Raw genomic sequence first — 17,503 nt, 5'->3', positions numbered from 1 at the left:
TATAAAAATAATTCAATTAAAACTACAGGTAGACAGATGTTGGTGGTGACTATGGATTTAAATGATCTTCTTATTGCACCTTTGCTCTGATATCTATTTTAAGTTTGGAAGTTTCCTGTGCAACCAACTGAAAACACAAGAGGGTGCACATGAGAGCTTTTAATAAGTGTGAGTGAATGAAGCTAAGCTATTCATTCATTTAATTATTTATAAATGTTTACACACACACATATAACCATAGGCTTCTGCTCCGTTTGAACTATTGTACATGTGTTCTTCCCTATGACCCCCCATGTGGGAGATCACTGAATGGATTTAGAGTTTCAGAGGATTTCTATGGGATGTTGTTTATTGATCTGCAGAAGCTGCAAAAGTAAAAATCCTCGCCAGGATTTTTTCCAACTGCCTAATGTCTTCAAACCAAGGTGTCAGGCAGCTGAATATTAATTTTTGAAGAAAGATTCATATTCTTCAAGATTCCTTACTAAATTGGGAATGGTTGGTGATATTAACTTCCTGTTTGTGGAACATTAGTAAATGGGAGGAAGAAAACTTTTCAAGATGGGTGGTGACTATGGTGGCCATTTTGAAGTCGGCAATTTTGGATCCAACTTTTGTTTTTTCCAATGGGAAGAGGGTCATGTGACACATCAAACTTATTTCACAAGAAAAGCAATGGTGTGCTTTTAACGTAACTTTATTCTTTCATGAGTTATTTACAAGTTTCTCTTTGTTTACAGCCATTGACATGTCGCAGAGGTTAACACGTGAGGAGCAGATAGAAAATGTGTTGATGTCTGGTGAATGCAGTAACTGGGTCATTGCAACAGATTTCAATGCAAGCCACCCTACAAGACCACCCATCTCCCATGCTACAGTTAGCAAACTGCTTGCCAAGTTTCATGAAACTGGTTCAGATTTTGGGGTACAAAGATAGTGGGGCTATTCTTCAACAATGGAAACTTCAAGGCCACTGGATATGCGAAATTGCTACATGATGATGTGTTTCCCTCTTTATGCACTGAAGCTAGCACATTCCCTGAGTTTTTCCAGCAAGATGGTGCACCACCACATTATGGGTGTCAGGTCTGAGCATTCCTAGATGAACAGTTTCCTGGAAAGTAGATTGGTTGTCGTGGGCCAGTTGAATGGCCCCCAAGGTCTCCCGATCTGACTTCCTTAGATGTTTATCTTTGGGGTCATCTGAAGGCAATTGTCTATGCTGTGAAGATATGAAATGTGCAGCACCTGAAATTACAGATACTGGAAGCCTGTGCTAGCATTTCTCCTGTGGTGTTACTATCAGTGTGTGAAGAGTAGGAGAAGAGGGTTGCATTGACACAACACAATCCAACACAATGGGCAGCATTTTGAACACATTTTATAAGTGGTCAGAAACTTGTAAATAACTAATGAAAGTATAAAGTTAAACGTTAAAACCAAGCACACCATTGTTTTTCTTGTGAAATTCCCAGTAAGTTTGATGTGTCACATGACCCTCTTCCCAACAAAAGTTGGATCCAAAATGGCCGACTTCAAAATGGCCACCATGGTCACCACCCATCTTGAAAAGTTTTCCTCCTCCCCATATACTAGTGTGCCACAAACAGGAAGTTAATATCACCAACCATTCCCATTTTATTAAGGTGTATCCATATAAATGGCCCACCTTGTATATAAAACTATAAGGAATCCATGTATACTCCAAGATAAAATAAATGGCAGACAAAAAATATCGATAAATTGTGGGAGAGTTGCTTAAACTAAAATGTTCATTTTGAAATTTCTATTACCAATACTTACAGTCTTGATGTTTTCTCCTCCGTTAATCATTTGCACAAAAACAACTTGCATGCAAATCATGCCTCTTAGTGTAGAAAATACATACAATTTTAAATTTGCAGTGGAGCACAACACTGTTTTCTCAGGTAGTGTAGCAGTCACACAGCTCCAGGGACCTGGAGTTGTGGGTTTGATTCCTGCTGTGAGGAGTTTGGTGTGTTCTCCCCGTGTCCGCGTGGGTTTCCTCCGGGTGCTCCGGTTTCCTCCCACAGTCCAAAAAAACACGTCGGTAGGTGGATTGGCGACTCAAAAGTGTCCGTAGGTGTGAGTGTGTGTGTTGCCCTGTGAACGACTGGCGCCCCCTCCAGGGTGTATTCCTGCCTTGCACCCAATGATTCCAGGTAGGCTCTGGACCCACCGCGACCCTGAACTGGAAAAGCGGTTACAGATGATGAATGAAATATAGGATCAGCACACAGTGGGGAGCTCAAGTAGCAGGGCCACAGTGCATGTCCTGCTTTTATTCACCCAATAAAAGAGATGCTGCTTTTGTTGTTTATTCTCCATGCTAATGTAAATGTGTAGTTGTAGTCATGTTTGATGTGTTGTTATCTGTGAAGGAAAAGCATCATCATATGTCTTAGTCTTGGGGCATTGCCCCTGCATTTGTCTTTGGCATTCTACCTAAAAGGTTTATTTTGTCCTTGGCTTCTTCAAAGTCTTTGCTAAAGTATAGTTTTATCTAGGAAGAGTATAAAGCTTAATGTGAGGTAGAGACAAGATTGTTTGTAAATGCAAGTTTTTAATAAACAGATTTTACTGAATGCTTCTTTTAAACAAAAGAAAACAAGGGGTGAGATACACATTTTGGTAAAATCTGTCTATTTTTTGGTGTCCATGCTAAAAACTAAGCAGCTGTAGTAGCAGCGGACCACCCCGCCCGTGCCTTCCCAGATAAACCCCAATGCCCATCCATTCAAACACTTCGGAACATGGCCCTGGTCCCATTCTTTTAAAACAGAACTGATATGCATTTTCCTACTCGTATTATTTTATTATGCTAATTATTCTTTTATCATTTTTATTACGACTGGGCGTGGTTAGCTATAGCCCCTCCTAGTTTCTTGAGTTTTACCCGCCCCCTTTCCCCCTCTCCCAAAGCAGTGATTGGTTGGTGGACTGCACGCCACTGATTCTGCGGTAAAGATGGCGGCGTCAGAGGGGGCGCAGAGTGGCTCGGAGCGACCCCGTTTGGGTCTTTTTTAGAGAAAACAAACAAAATCCGCTGTCGACCGGGTTCGAGTTCACCGGCACACAGAGCGCGAAGACCCGGCGCGTGAAGCTGAGCGCGCGGGGATAGTACCGTGTGTGTGTGTGTGAATGTGTGCCGAGAGAGGGAGAGGGAGAGGGAGAGAGAGTGTGAGTGTGTGAGCGGGTGGAGGATCGGGGAGCAGGCCGCTGCGGCTCTGCGGCTCTGCGGCTCCTCGGTGATGTGATCCGGCGCAGTGTCCCTCACCGCGGATCTCTGTTCATCACCGCACGGCTCGCGCTATGGGACAGCAGGTAGGCCGCGTGGGAGAAGGCGCTTCTTCGGGGCTCCAGAGCCAGAGCCCGCCGCAACAGCAGCCGCACTCTCACTCCCAGCCCCCGCCGCAGCAGCAGAGTCGCGCGGGCACCCGGGCCAGCAGCTCGGCCAGGAGAGCCAGAGAGGCAGCCGTCTCCGGAGCAACAGCCTGCAGACTCCCGGCCACTGCCAGTATACCGGACCCCGGGGTTAACGTCTTCACGCAGCACTCAGGTAACGGAGCACGGCTTTACCGGCGGCTTTACGTTCGTCCGTCACCCAGCTGTTTGTTTTCACGCTGTCAGATAAGAGCTAAGGCAATTCTCAAAGGTCTGTAAAGCTAGCGGAGCATGCTACGCTTTGCTAAGTCCACTTACAACTGGAGTTCATGATTAGAAAAAATATATATCGCTTGTCTGTAAAGTCCAACTTTTATTTCATTACAGCAACAGAATATATAGTCCTCTCTAGATTATCTTTTGTGTAGTAAATTAAATCTTGATTTCGGTCTGTGTTTTAATGTTACATTTTCAAATAATGCTACATTTTAACTTACTGTTAAATATAAGCCTATTGTGTATTGTGAAAATAGCCTTAAGCATTGTGAAAAAGGCCTGTTACAAATATGGTGTGGTCTGGACAGTCCTTGCATAAAGGTTAGGAGTGCAGTCCTGGGACCCAAAAGTAGCTGGTCTGATCTCCTGGACCAGTAGGAAACAATGAACTGAGCGAGTAAAGAAACAGCACTTTCCCCTCCCTCAACATCCATGGTTTACATGCCCTTGAACAATACACCTAACTCCCCACTCTGGGTATGTGTTGGTGTACACTTCCCAAAAACGCTTAAATGCAGGGTCCAGATTTCACTGTATTGCTGTGCAGTGATGATGAATAACCTGTTCCATGTTTCACACCCTGTTTGTTGTGACATGAACATTGTGAAAGCTAACAGCTAAAGAAAATATCTGTGGTCACCGCAAATGTCAGTGTGTCTGCATTAGAGCTTCCTCTATTTGGATATTGGGAGAGGAAGCTCCTTTTCCTGGCCTGCAGGGTGTTATAAGAACATTATGTAAAACGGAGACCGCCTTCTGTGTGACTTACCTTGTTAAAGAATGGTCAGTGGATTCTAACTGGTGTCTTTCATTTAAGCAGGTTTAGTGTTTGCTTAGAACGGACAAATTCCATACAAGCTCAACCTGAGGAGAACAGCTTATAACTGTGCTGACAGAATGACAGTGGTCGCAAACTGTTCCTTTTAGAAGAAACAAGATATGATCCCTTCTACAATGCTCACAGTAGGCGCTATGGTCTGTTCGAAAAGCTGCTTGCCACTTTATCAAATTTCACACATGCCATTTGCCTGACTCAGTTTCACTTGACTGCAGGGTAGGCACACATCTGATGGTGAAGATGATAATAAGGATGATGTAAGTGTCCTATTGCCATGTTGTACTAGTCTTCACTAATCCTTTTGTGAAAAATCACCACTATTTAGCGTACCTTAAGCAACTTTGATTTTAAAGCTTTGTCATAAAGCATTTTCTCATTCCCTGCTAGTGTCATACAGCACTTTGAAGTGACAGGGGGTTGCTTATTGTAAACAACTGTCTTGAATCCTTATTTTCTAAAATAAGAGGAAATAACTTCGTCCCAGGCGTAACTGCAGCCTGTCATACACATTATATGTATTTCCAAATTACAAACATAAAGAAAAGGCCTAGGACAGAAAGGGCAACCACTGACTGAGTGGAGACTCTTGGGTTTTTTAAGGGAACTCCATCTTGGTTGGGCAGTAGTCTTGTCTCTAGATTTCCAAAGGCATTAGAGTCAGCCCTTTTAGCTTCTTTGGAGCTGATTCTTGTGCCCAGTGATGGCCTCTCTTCCCTGAGGTGGGTTTAATCAACATCCAAGCTGGGATTGGAAGTGATGGGGATAGGAGAGAGTTGAGGCTTGGCTGGTAGTTTGTGTGAAAGAAGAGCTTGTCATATCTTGACAGTGAACCCCCTCGGCTGGAAAAGCTGACCTGCAAAGGGCATCGCGTTTGTTATTTTTACTCTCTTGTCCCCCTCAAATGTCAAGTGCCTTTTTCATAGTCAGAGATGTAAGGCTGGAAGTTGTAGTAGTAAATCAGACTAATGGGTTTCGTGCGTTTGCAGCAGTGATGGAGCACCCTTAGCGGATATGCCAGCTGTGATGGTGCACACATCGTCTTGCGTCATGTGAGAAAGGCTCAGGCAGAGATTGAAGCTGGTTTCCTGTGCTAAGCACACCTGGCTGTCCTAGAAACTGTCTGGAGGAAAGAGCTGATCCCCTCACATCTGCTTCAGCTTGGTCACACTAGGCACCATTGGAAACAAATACAGATTAATTTTATCTTCTGTTCATTCATATTCAATCATCTGGAGACCCGTTGTCACTCAGATGACCAGGGTCATTTCACAGTGACTTGCTTCTCTGGACTGTGGGAATCGCTGAATCACTCAATTTAAAGCTGAATCACCAGGCCTACATCTTCTGCATATCCACAATGCTAACCACAAACAGTAACAATGACTTGGCTTCTAAGCAATTCTGTACATGATATACTTCAAGCTTTGCACCCACTCAAGCTTGTATGATTGTCAAGTACCTTTTTGTTTTAATGCTTTGAGTCTCAACGTTTAGATGAATTGCTGTGACATAAGAAACATGCAGACAGGTGTGTAAAAGTCTTATTGTCAATACATGAAACAAAAATGGAAACAGTAACCAGCAGTCTTTGGAAAATTGGTGTATTTCTTTGAAGGAATATTCCAATGGTTTTGACCTAGTTTGTTGGCCTCATTTTTAGTATGTGGCTGGTTAGCATGGAAATAATCTTCTTGTTCTGTTACCATAAACTGTTCCAAAACAGACTAAAGTACAAAGAACATATTAAAATCTTTGGGAAACCAAGAAACGGGAATTGAGGGCCAGGGTTTTATTCTGATATTGTTCCTGTACATAAATGTAATCTTTTTTTTAGTTCAAGGGTTTTAAATGTAGTAAAATGGCATACATTGTATTACAATATGTTTTAGCTCAGTATTCCAGGTTCATGTTAATGTTCTGTTCCTCTGGAGTTCAGTAAATGCATCATCAAACCTAGGTTTAAATAACTGGTCAAATCCAAACATCTGACACATGGTCACAGTTTAAATTCTATTACTTTGTGGAGACAGTTATGATTATCTACTTTATACTGCAGATCTGGCAGATAGCAATAAGTTCAATATCACTGGAGCGTTCCTTCACAAGATTAACGTCATAGCTTCTTATTATGTTTATGCATTGCAGTGCATGGAGCTATGTCCAATTTAGCTTCCTTTTTATTTTCCTTGGTCCAGAGTGAAATTCAAAACACAGCCAATACTGCGTTTTGTTGACGTTCCTGGATGCTTCTATTCACATGTTATCTACCAGCACCAAAATCTTATCTATGCAGCGATTCTGCTTAGAGGAATGCCAGGAAATGTAATGATGAGTGGCCATGTTTCACTAGAAAGAGTGTAGATTTGAATGAGTCAGCTAAGAAGCCATGAAATACGGAAATACGCATCCTGACCCAGAAGGTGCTGGGTATGTGTGTTTTATGTGAACCAGTTTAAACTGTTTCACCTCATACACATGGACACAAGGTTATGATAACACACATTATTGATTTCCCTGGTTAGATCAAGGTTAAAAGGATGGATTTGTGCTGTTGGAATGTGCATCTCCTAGTCTAGCTCAGACTTTCAGACAGTGAGTCACTAAGCGGCTTGCTCTCTGAGGTCACCGGGCCACTTCAGCTTTCTCTATCATTATTTATTTATCAGTTTTGTCTTGCGCTTTTTCTTAGCAGTGTACCCTTCACCGCAAAACTGTGAAGTCTAAAGGAAGACTGCTGGAATGTAATGCACTTAACCTCAGACTATCATTTTCCTTAAAGACTTAAAGCATTTAGTTCTGGTCTCTTTCCATTCAAGGCCTGGTATTTTTCATTCTGATGGTGTTTTCGAGCTTTTACCATCGCCAGAGTGGCATACATTATAGAAAAGACTGCTTAATGTGGTCCTTTTCGATACATGTAAAGCTATCTCTCTCTTGTGCTCTCACTTTCTCTCTCCCTCTTGCTGGCTCTCTCTGCCTTATATCATTTTAATCCACTTTCATGGAACAGGCAAGCATCACAACCAGCTAAAATAGCCCAGGATCTCTGATGCATAAGCAGATTTGCATTAGGAATAAAATTGGATTACGCAAATCCACTTTTCTACACATACATGCAAAAGATGTGACAACAACAAGAAATAAGTGATCCAAGCAATGTCACGTATTTGGAAGGGAGGTACATTTCTCCCTCCTGAGGTGTACAGTTGGTAGGCTTGGTCTGTGGTCCGATCAGCTCTCGGTTCGAGCACTAGGGGGCGAAAGAGTGCCTCATGGTTCATTGCTTAAATGTTTCCAAAATGGAGAATGTCTTTTTCTATTATTATTATGCTATAATTATAGACTGTGTGCCTATATTACAACCTGTATGGCATCACTGATTCCATCAGAATCTTTGTGGGATATGAATAATTGATGCCTGCCTCTCTGGTCTGGGGTTTGCTGAGTGAACGTGTGGCAGTGTTCCCTTGCCTCTCCCTTAATCCTGCCTCATTTAAAAGGCCTTATCCTGCTTGGGCCCCTCCCAGAGCAGAACTGCTCTTCCTACCCTCATTAAAGTGTGGATTAGTGGGAGGAGAGGAAATGATTTGACTCAGTTGGGGGTAGAGAGGACCTCACTGTTTTGCATCAGTGGACATAAGCCCGCTTCTGTGTGTAAACAATGGTGGGGTCCACTAGATCATTGTTTCTCTTTTTAGTTTCAGGAACCAGCTGTCCATGGTCCTCTTCCTGTAAAGATGCATCCAGTTGAGTTCCACATAACCATAGTATAGATGGTTTTTCAGGCCTTTCCTACAGCTGGAGTTGAGTCTGACTGCTCCTCGCTGATCACATGACTCCTCTAACCAGCAGTACTCTTTCATTCTGTATTCTTAGTTCTCTCGGACATGTTTTGTCTCCTACTGCTGTAAGTCTCTACCACTCCTGCTCATCTTGCTCAGCCATCATCGCGACTTATCTTTATCCTCTCTGACTTTCACAGGAAAGCATTACCCTCTCTTGCTCTGAGTCTCACTCTGGTTTTCATTTCATCTGTCTCCTGTCCTGTCTTCTCTCTTTCTGTGTCTTTTCATCTTTTATGTTTCCAGTTTTTCTGCACATTTACATATTTAATCATTGCTTTTATCCACAGCTAATTTCATGTGAAACTAATTCCAATATCAAGATCATCATTTTCTGTATTCCCTATTATTATAGATGTTTCATGTACCCCTATTAATAGCCTTGCTTGTGTTTTGTCATTAATATCTTGCTGTGTAATCAGGAGACAGGCTTGTTTTCCAGTACATGATCACTGATTTTACAGTTAGTAATCTAGTGCTGCTTAAGGACACGTCAAACAGAAGCCATTAGAGACACTACTTCACTCAATAGCCTGTTTTCACTGTATGGAGACACCCTTTGGAGGGTTCAACCCCCTGATCCTGAATATATTTTCATGCTTGTAGTTCTTTGACATGCTATTTGATTCTTCAGTTCTGCACCGACTCTCAGTATTAGCTACAGCATGTGCTCACACTCAAATAATAATTAAAATGAAAACTACCACAATTATGGTTACAGGAACTCATAAATCTGTGATTAAATTTACATAAGAGTAAGGATACATCAGGTCATATGATCTGATGTGCACTAGCTCCACCAGTGAAGACCAGAACAGGGTGAGTATACAGCAGAGATGACTGAATGGAGTGGCCTCAGGCTTTACTTCATTGGATTCTCATCATCATCTTTAGAAGTACTGCTCAGAGCTGTCTTTGAACTATGCAGCTAAGCCCATCAGTTGTGGTACAGTTTCATTCAATCATCTTGAATTTACAGAAATTATGCACCCTGTGTGTAAATATAGACTTTAATTTAAGAAGTAATACTGTAAAATTACTGTTTAGAAGGAATGGTCCACAAAAAAAAAAAAACCTATTCACTTAGATTTTTGAATTTTCCCAACTGTGGCTGATCATCCAAGAAATGGTTTGTGTCTGAAGATTGCCCTTTTAGTTTTGCACTTGAACTAGAAATCCAAAGGCAGGGAAACAAAGGCAAATGTAGCTAGAAAGTAGTGGAAGTCACCTTGTATCTTTGTAACTTTGGGAGGGTTCACATATGCTGTGTTATTTTTAAAATGGACAATCACAGGTTTTTTTTTTCCAATTTCCTGTACAATTTAATAATTAGGTGTTCAACAAAAATGTTTGATTGGTTTAAAGTTTTAAAGTTCTGGTGTACTGCAATGGGCTGGCACCATGTCCGGGTGTGTTCCTGCCTGGCCAAATAGACTCCAAATAGACTCTGTACACACTGAGACAATGCTCAGGATGAAAAAATACAGAAGACGAATAAATGAATTAATGTATGTGAAAATCTTAATTGCTGAGAATTTTAGGCAGATATTTTCACTTCAGTGGTGAGTGTACCAGCATTTAATGGGAATTATGGCTGTATCGTGTGCGACAATATTGCAAAATTTTAAACTATAAAAATATCAATATCGTGATTATCATGATATTCTGACTTGTTTACATAATGACATCATGCGGTTACATGTAATATGGTGTACATTAATTGCGTGAGTCATTTAGGCACAGAGACAGGTCCGGTGGAAATTTGCTCTGCGTTCATTAATTTCCTACAAAAGACAAGAGACTATAGTTGTTGCTTCTTCTAAATGTTTGAAACGGTTAGATTTGTACTAAAATAAAATGTAATTAAATATAATTTAAATAAAAAATTTAATATATTATTAATTTTATACAAGGAATAATAACATATTTTTTATTTTGTTGAAATAGTGTTCTCTTGAAATGCGAAAGTATTTTCAGTGTTTTTTCATATCGCCAAGAATATTGTCATCGCCCTGAAATACCGCCCTGAAATATCTTGATATTATGTTAGGGCCATATTGCCCACCCCTAATGGGAATGTCTACAATTGTGGAGAAATGCAGTTCTCATCAGTTTGTTTAGGTTTAGAAGCCCAGCGTCAATACAAGTGGAATGGTATTTTTGAAGGAATAAAAAAAAAAAACTACAAATATTTGCATGTGACTTAAGTTTCATTTGTCTGTAAGTTTTTATTCACTGTTAGAATTACCACCGAAACTCATTTGTAACTTGAGTTTAGTTTTCTAGCACTTTCAGTAATGCAGTTAGCCACCTCCCGAATCTTGAGACATTTCCACCATAAGTGTTCTGAAACAGCAATAATTAGTCAATATTACCCACCTATGGAGCAAGAATAGAGCAATATCCTCATCTCCCTTTGTACTTTTCAGAGAAATAGAGAGAGAACGCCCCTGCCTAGCATACCGGACACAGACAGGTTTTACACAGACGGGCGAGCTAGCTGAATTTTATAAAAAGTGTTTTTTGATTACTGTCATGAACGTTACATTTAATGCCTATACGAATGTTTAGGTTAAATATATTAGGTTAAATATAAAGTATTATATAATATAAATATTTATACCACTCCACCCACCACGCATCTGAAAAAAAGTGAATTGTAGAGCAAAATATTTATATTTATAAATATATATAAATAAAATGTTAGGTCTAATACTTTGTTCTACAGTTCACTTTCTTTTCGCATGCGTGGTGGGGTGGTACATGGAAAAATGGCCAGAAAAAAAAGCGTGTGTGGATTATTGTCAGCATTACATGTAAATACTTGGCTGGGGTCATTGATAGATTTAAACGGTAATCAAAATGGCTGCATATGTGTGGTATACATTGTGATTTTTTGCCTCTTATCAATTTGGTCAATGTTTGTCCGAAAACAAACCAGTCATATTTGTTGCTGTCTGCGTTGTTGCAACGTGTATTTACATTTCTTGGGAGATGGGGGGAATGCATTCAATGCAGAAGCATAAATTGTCCTCAAAGGCTGATGGTCGTTTGTGGATATGTTTATATTTTGGAATGGGATTAGATAAGGTAACATTGCCTGCCTGGATGAACCTGAACTTGTTGTGTTATATAATGATAAATGGTTGTTTAAAAAAAAGCCTGTGCAGTAAACAGCAGAGCATGACCAAACAGGCCCAGTATATTCAACACACACATGGGCGCGCGTGCACACACACACATGCACACAGAGCTTTGCCCACCTGTGAGATCACCTTAGGATGGTTGTCTATTCAACTCATCAACTTCTCATTAACCTCTATGGCTCTGTTTGGCCAAGCTTATTAAGCAGTGAAGGCTTAGTTTCTCCTTATCTCTGAGACTGATTCAGCACTGCCAAATCTTATGAGATCGACTTCACCTGTAGACAGAGACGACACCTGGTCTTGGAGTGCTGGCCTATATACTCATTGACTTAACTGAGCCTGGAAATGACTCTCACAGCTTCCTCCACATTGTTGTGTAGGTTGTTTATATCCAGGGTTGGGCCTCATGAGCCAGAGTCAAATGCTCTTTTGTTCTTAATGTTCCCATCTGGAATTGCTGCAGTTGTAGTGCTGTATCAACAAAGACTTCTCTATAGTGTTGTACTTGAAGCTAACTTTAGACTGAATATGGTGTTAATTTAGTGCATGAATGGAACTTAAAGTCTGTTTTATCATAACTTGAGTGTTGTAAGGGACCAAACCCAGGGCGTTAGCCTAACTCCAATTCGGAATGCATGTAAAGTTCTTTCTTTTTTATATTTTAAGACAGTTTTGTGTGTGTGTAATTGTTTGATATTTTGATCATGATTATTTGTGTATACCAGTTTTCTTTGGCAGTTGATTTTAGTCACCTCACCAATAGGGCTGGACAATAATTCATTATCAATATATTTTGCAATAAAATGTTTCAGTAACAATTATTTGTTTTTTATACACATTTTCAGTATCCCAGTATACATTATTTACAGCATCTTACACTGACTGACGGTCATTACATGGCACTGCCATAATTACATTGCTCTTAATTTTAAAGTTATATTAAAAATATTAATATTGATTTTTTTGATGTTGTCACATTGCTTTCAGTTCTTGGCAGTTTTTCTATGACATTTTATTGTTCATATTGATATTGGAATTATATTGTACTGACAGAAATTAAGAAATATATTGTGAAATAAATCTTAGCCAGATCATCCCGCTCTACTCATCAGTTTCAGAAAAGTAGCGAAAGATATGAAATAGGTCTCCTCTCAACTGCACATGATATTTAACTTTGATATTACTATATATTAAGAAACAAAACAAAACAAAAATACCTCAAAACATGGGTGCTGACCAAAATACTAGTTTTATCCTGTTTAGATTCTGGACTGTGCTTATGTAAATACCTGTATGATGCAACTGAGGTGAGTAGTAGGAAAGAAGCCCCTATAGGTTGTGCAAGCAGCCGACAGATTAATGAAACTCCTTTAGGGGCATTGAGTCTGGGTCAACTCATTCCTCATTCACCAGGAAGGAAAAAAAGGGGGGGGGGGTTAGTTGAGTGTGCTGGGGGAATCTGAGTAACCTCTCATGTAAACTTTTGTCAGATACTACTTCAAGTAACAATATAATTATCATTTTTGTTCAGTTTCTGCAATTAAATGAGCACATTCCTAGCTAAATTAGCAGACAGCTATATTTCTCTCTTGTTTGTATGTGTAGTCTGTGTACAGTTTGGTGTGATATATTTTGTATTCTTGTCTTTATACAGAATTAAGACCACTTTAAGCTTTAGCCATAAATCTAATTCAGTAAACAAACAAAAAAGCATATTTTGACTCCCAGTTTTTAAAAAAGAGCTTTTGTAGAATCTTCTCAGTTAATTTTTCTTGCTTTCATTTATTACTTTTTGTGTCTCAAGCCAGCTGACACTACATGATTGTGAAATAACAAGTGACAGTAGGAAATAATCCAAGTCGTCTTAAATAATTGCAGTCACCTTAATCGTTTATAATCAGGTAATTGTGATCTAAATGTAATGGGCATACATCAGAAACAAAGCACATTACCTGTCCAGCAGAAAAATAGCAACCATGATGTTGCTTTCCAGTCCCTTCAACATTGTTCCAGTGCCCCCCTTTTTAAATGTTTTTATTATTAGAATTTTTTTAAATAACCTCAGCATTTGATTTATTGATTACTAGCAGGATGTGGAGTATTTCAAAATATAAAAGTCCTTTAGAATAAATGACCTCTAATTATTATATAAACAACAAATTATAATAATCTTGGCATTATACAATCTAATGCAACTAATGAGCCTCATGTACACCATGTCCAAATGTTTGTAGACATGTTTATAATGGATGAATAAATTCCGCCACTTTAAGTTGCACCCATTATAAACACAGATGTTCAGCTGAGTGCACACAGCTGTAATCTTCATAAAAAATATGAAATGGGACCTTCTGGATTCCCTTCACAAGGTCACATGCCCGGTGTCTGGCAGAGAGGAGTATAAATTCTAGGGCTGTCCTGAATACAGTTTTTGGGCTTCGTCGCTTCTGCCGGGATATTCAGTGAATATTCAAATACTCAGAGTGTGTATGTTGTATAGTGTTGTTATTAACAAAATCAGCTTCCAACCTCTGCTTTAATATTCCCCTCTCCAGGCTGCGCCATGACTCAAAGCACGGCTTCGCCCACTACACACACTCACCTGCTAACTAGCATTCTAACTGAGGAAGCTTTCTAACTATAGCTTTCGAACTATACTCTAACAGAGTATATTCAATTTAATCAGTTTGAGTGGAGGTGCTCTAATTTCAGGCACAAAGCTGACAAAATGAATTGTGGTGTTGCCTCGCTTTGTTGTAAGTGTGTTGTTTTAGCATGTTAGGCTGTTTTATATGACTCAGTTGTAGGCTTCATTTTCACAAAGACTTTATTGTTGATGAGCCTGAATACGGGTGGAGTGGGGAGAGAACAGTTTTTACTTCTGGAGCCTGAATGTGGTGGAGCGTTGCATTTATCGATAATCACATTTATCCAAACATCTGATTCTCAAAATTAGAAACCGAATATATACCCAATGAACAAATATTTGAATACCTGAATATTTGGGGGCAGCCCTATTGTTCAGAAACTCGGCTCTCAGCGCCCACTGTAAATTTAAAGCTGCACTTTGACCCCCAGCATGGCTCCGCTCGCTGAGTTGTTCGCTAACTCATGCGCTACACATTGCCACTAAGGGCACAGAGTGTACACATAAACTAGAGCTTCTTGGAGGTGTCCTAATTTGAGGTGTAAAGTTGACAAAATGAACTGTAGCTTTGCCATGCTTTGATTTGTTGCTTTTATGTAGACAAGGCTGAATACATGTGGAGTGGAGGTTTACCTTTATTGCCACATTTGTCAAAAAAAAACAACGAATATCTGAATCTCAAAACTTTAAACAAAATACCTACCCAACAAACGAATATCCAAATATTCGGGGTCAGCCCTAATAAATTCCTAATTAATATTATCTAAGGGTATCCTATAATGTGGTAGGCTATACCATTCAAACCAACAGCTATGCCCTATGTTTAGGTCTTTGTTGTCAAGAGGAAATGTGGAAAAAACACACATAATGGGCATGAGGAGACACATTACACCTCCTTGTGTGTTTGAGTAAGGCAGTGTCTTTATTGGATGTGTGGGTATATGTGTGTTGATTGGGGGAGTGAGTTCTTGTGGTTAAGGCCTCTCCCTCTCACTGTAACTCTGAGCCTACACTCCTTACTGTCTACTCTTTCAGTGCCTCAAGACTTCTAGACAGACAGCATTACTTTAGGCACTGCAAGCTGATAGTTCCTGAATCCTCCATTAACCACAGGTGTTAAGCCAATAAAAGGAGGTTCAGAAAAATGGGAGATCATATTCATCCAAAGAGATTGATGACATTCCCTGGTTGGTCACTGGTGCTTATGTGTACCTTAAGGCAATGAAGGGATTAAAATTCAGAGAGAGAGAAAAACAAGGCATAAGGAGAATGTGAATGTAATATTTGTGTAATTTCCTGCTGTCCAGAACACGCAGACCTCAGGGATTTAATCTCAGCTGTACACTTTAATTAATCTCTTTGTGACCAGGCTAACACATGCTTGGTTGTCGTCTAACATTTGTGGCTGAGTGTGCGCCAGTTCCCATGATACGGGCTTAAGCTGTAAGCCTTTTCAGCCATACGTGCCTTATGATACTGTAGGGAACATACATGTTTTACATTTTCAGCATTGGTGGATGCTCTTACCCAGAACAAATTACAGTTTTTTTTTAATCTCGCTGCATGTGGGAGTCCTGCTGAAGGATTTTTATTGATATACTGTGATGTGGTTGACTGGGTTGGGAATCAAACCCCAGTCTTCCATTTGGAGAGCAGCTGTGTTACCCTGGAGACTATACCAACCCCACCAGTTTTCTAACCTCACTCTGGAATAGATCATTATGTTACAATGCCTAGAGATAGCGTGGTTTCTTAGTGCTCTTTCAGTTAATTGTTAATTACTTTGAGTTGATTACATGTTTATCACTTAACTATTCAGTAATGTGAAAGAGTCGTAGAAAGGAAATGCTGCATTATAAAAACTATCAAATTTCTTTAGCATAATAGCATAGTTTGACATACTTTAACATCTGTAATCCATTCATTCATTCATTCATTATCTGTAACCGCTTATCCAATTCAGGGTCACGGTGGAGGGGGCGCCAGTCCTTCACAGGGCAACACAGACACACACACACATTCACTCACACCTACGGACACTTTTGAGTCGCCAATCCACCTGCAACGTGTGTTTTTGGACTGTGTGAGGAAACCTACGCGGACACGGGGAGAACACACCAACTCCTCACAGACAGTCATCCGGAGCAGGAATCGAACCCACAACGTCCAGGACTCTGGAGCTGTGTGACTGTGACACTACCTGCTACTCCACCGTGCCGCCACATGAGAAACAAACATGTTTAATCTCAAATCACTTCCTATGTTTACTATGCCATTAAATTACTTAATCTAGGTCTTAATAGTGCATTATATATTTATAATGCAACATCATGTATATTTATTCATGTGTCAATCTGAAATCTAGTGCTACCTGTATTTCAGTTTAGTGACTTATATAGTTCATTATATAGGGGAATGAGGAGCTATTTGAACTTCAGCCAAAGACAGGAATGATCAGTGACGTCAGTTTTTCCAAAAAGCCGGGTATTGCCATAAACACAAAGCCACTTTTTCAAAAATCTCCATCTTGAATGGCGTTTTTGAGAAAATCTCCCTTTTCTGTGAATTTTTTGTGCATTAAAGGCCAAAAAGCAGACAAATCCTTTGTTTTTAGAAATATCCAGATCTGTGTGGACAGGGCCTTATTCTAGAGCCAGTTAGTTCTTCCTTCCAGCTTTAATATTTACTTCTTTTCTGGGAATGCTCATCAATAGATAATGCGTGCACATTAAAGTAGCTGAAATCACTCATTTAGATGCTTGCCTTGATAACTGATGAAATAAAGTTTAATATATGTGATGACTGTCATACCCGGAATGAAGCATCCACAAACTTTCAAAACAACTTATCATAAGCTATAAGTTGCTGTTTCCCCCAGGTGTATTGCTTTTTGTGTACTTCTAGCTTATAAATAGTATGTACTTTTTTTTCCCCCTCTTCTTCAACCATTTGAAAACAATGTTAAATTATGTGTTAAATTCTGTTAAAAAAAACAAACAAAAAAAACCATATGTACATTTTACTTAAATTTTAAATCCATATAAAAATGCACAATGAATGTGTTCTTTTGTTCTCCTTCTCCTGAAAGTTAGTTTCAGCGGAGTGAGTATTTTAGCTTGTGGTGATATTATTGTCAGATTGACAATTTCACTTCCTTCTTCATTCTTTTCCTCTCAATCTTTTCAGGGAAATCACAAGCTAAGAATCCCACTGAAACTTGCTGACTCCTGCTAGTGTTGTCTCATTTCCTCTTTCCCGCATGACCACCAGCTTCCAGTTGAGTCATAATGAGGGGAAAGGAGGTCTGTCTTTAAACTCGGAGCCACCGCGCATTCTTCCATTAAGTGTC

General features: G+C 39.8%; 1 protein-coding gene across 2 annotated transcripts in view; it reads left to right on the top strand.

Moving 5' to 3' along the window:
- Positions 1-2,987: 2,987 nt before the first annotated feature.
- The window catches only part of abl2 (c-abl oncogene 2, non-receptor tyrosine kinase), a 35,800-nt gene continuing 21,284 nt past the window's right edge, over positions 2,988-17,503 (top strand). For both annotated transcript variants that reach the window (XM_066643589.1, XM_066643588.1), the window contains exon 1: positions 2,988-3,580. In XM_066643589.1, coding sequence (XP_066499686.1) covers positions 3,334-3,580 — 247 coding nt within the window. In that variant the 5' untranslated portion in view covers positions 2,988-3,333. The remainder of the gene's footprint in view (positions 3,581-17,503) is intronic.

Source organism: Hoplias malabaricus, chromosome 14 (assembly GCF_029633855.1).
Source record: "Hoplias malabaricus isolate fHopMal1 chromosome 14, fHopMal1.hap1, whole genome shotgun sequence".
In the NCBI taxonomy this organism is placed as follows: domain Eukaryota; kingdom Metazoa; phylum Chordata; class Actinopteri; order Characiformes; family Erythrinidae; genus Hoplias; species Hoplias malabaricus.
Note: the sequence above shows the minus strand (reverse complement) of the source record. Positions and strands in the feature narration are given on the sequence as shown.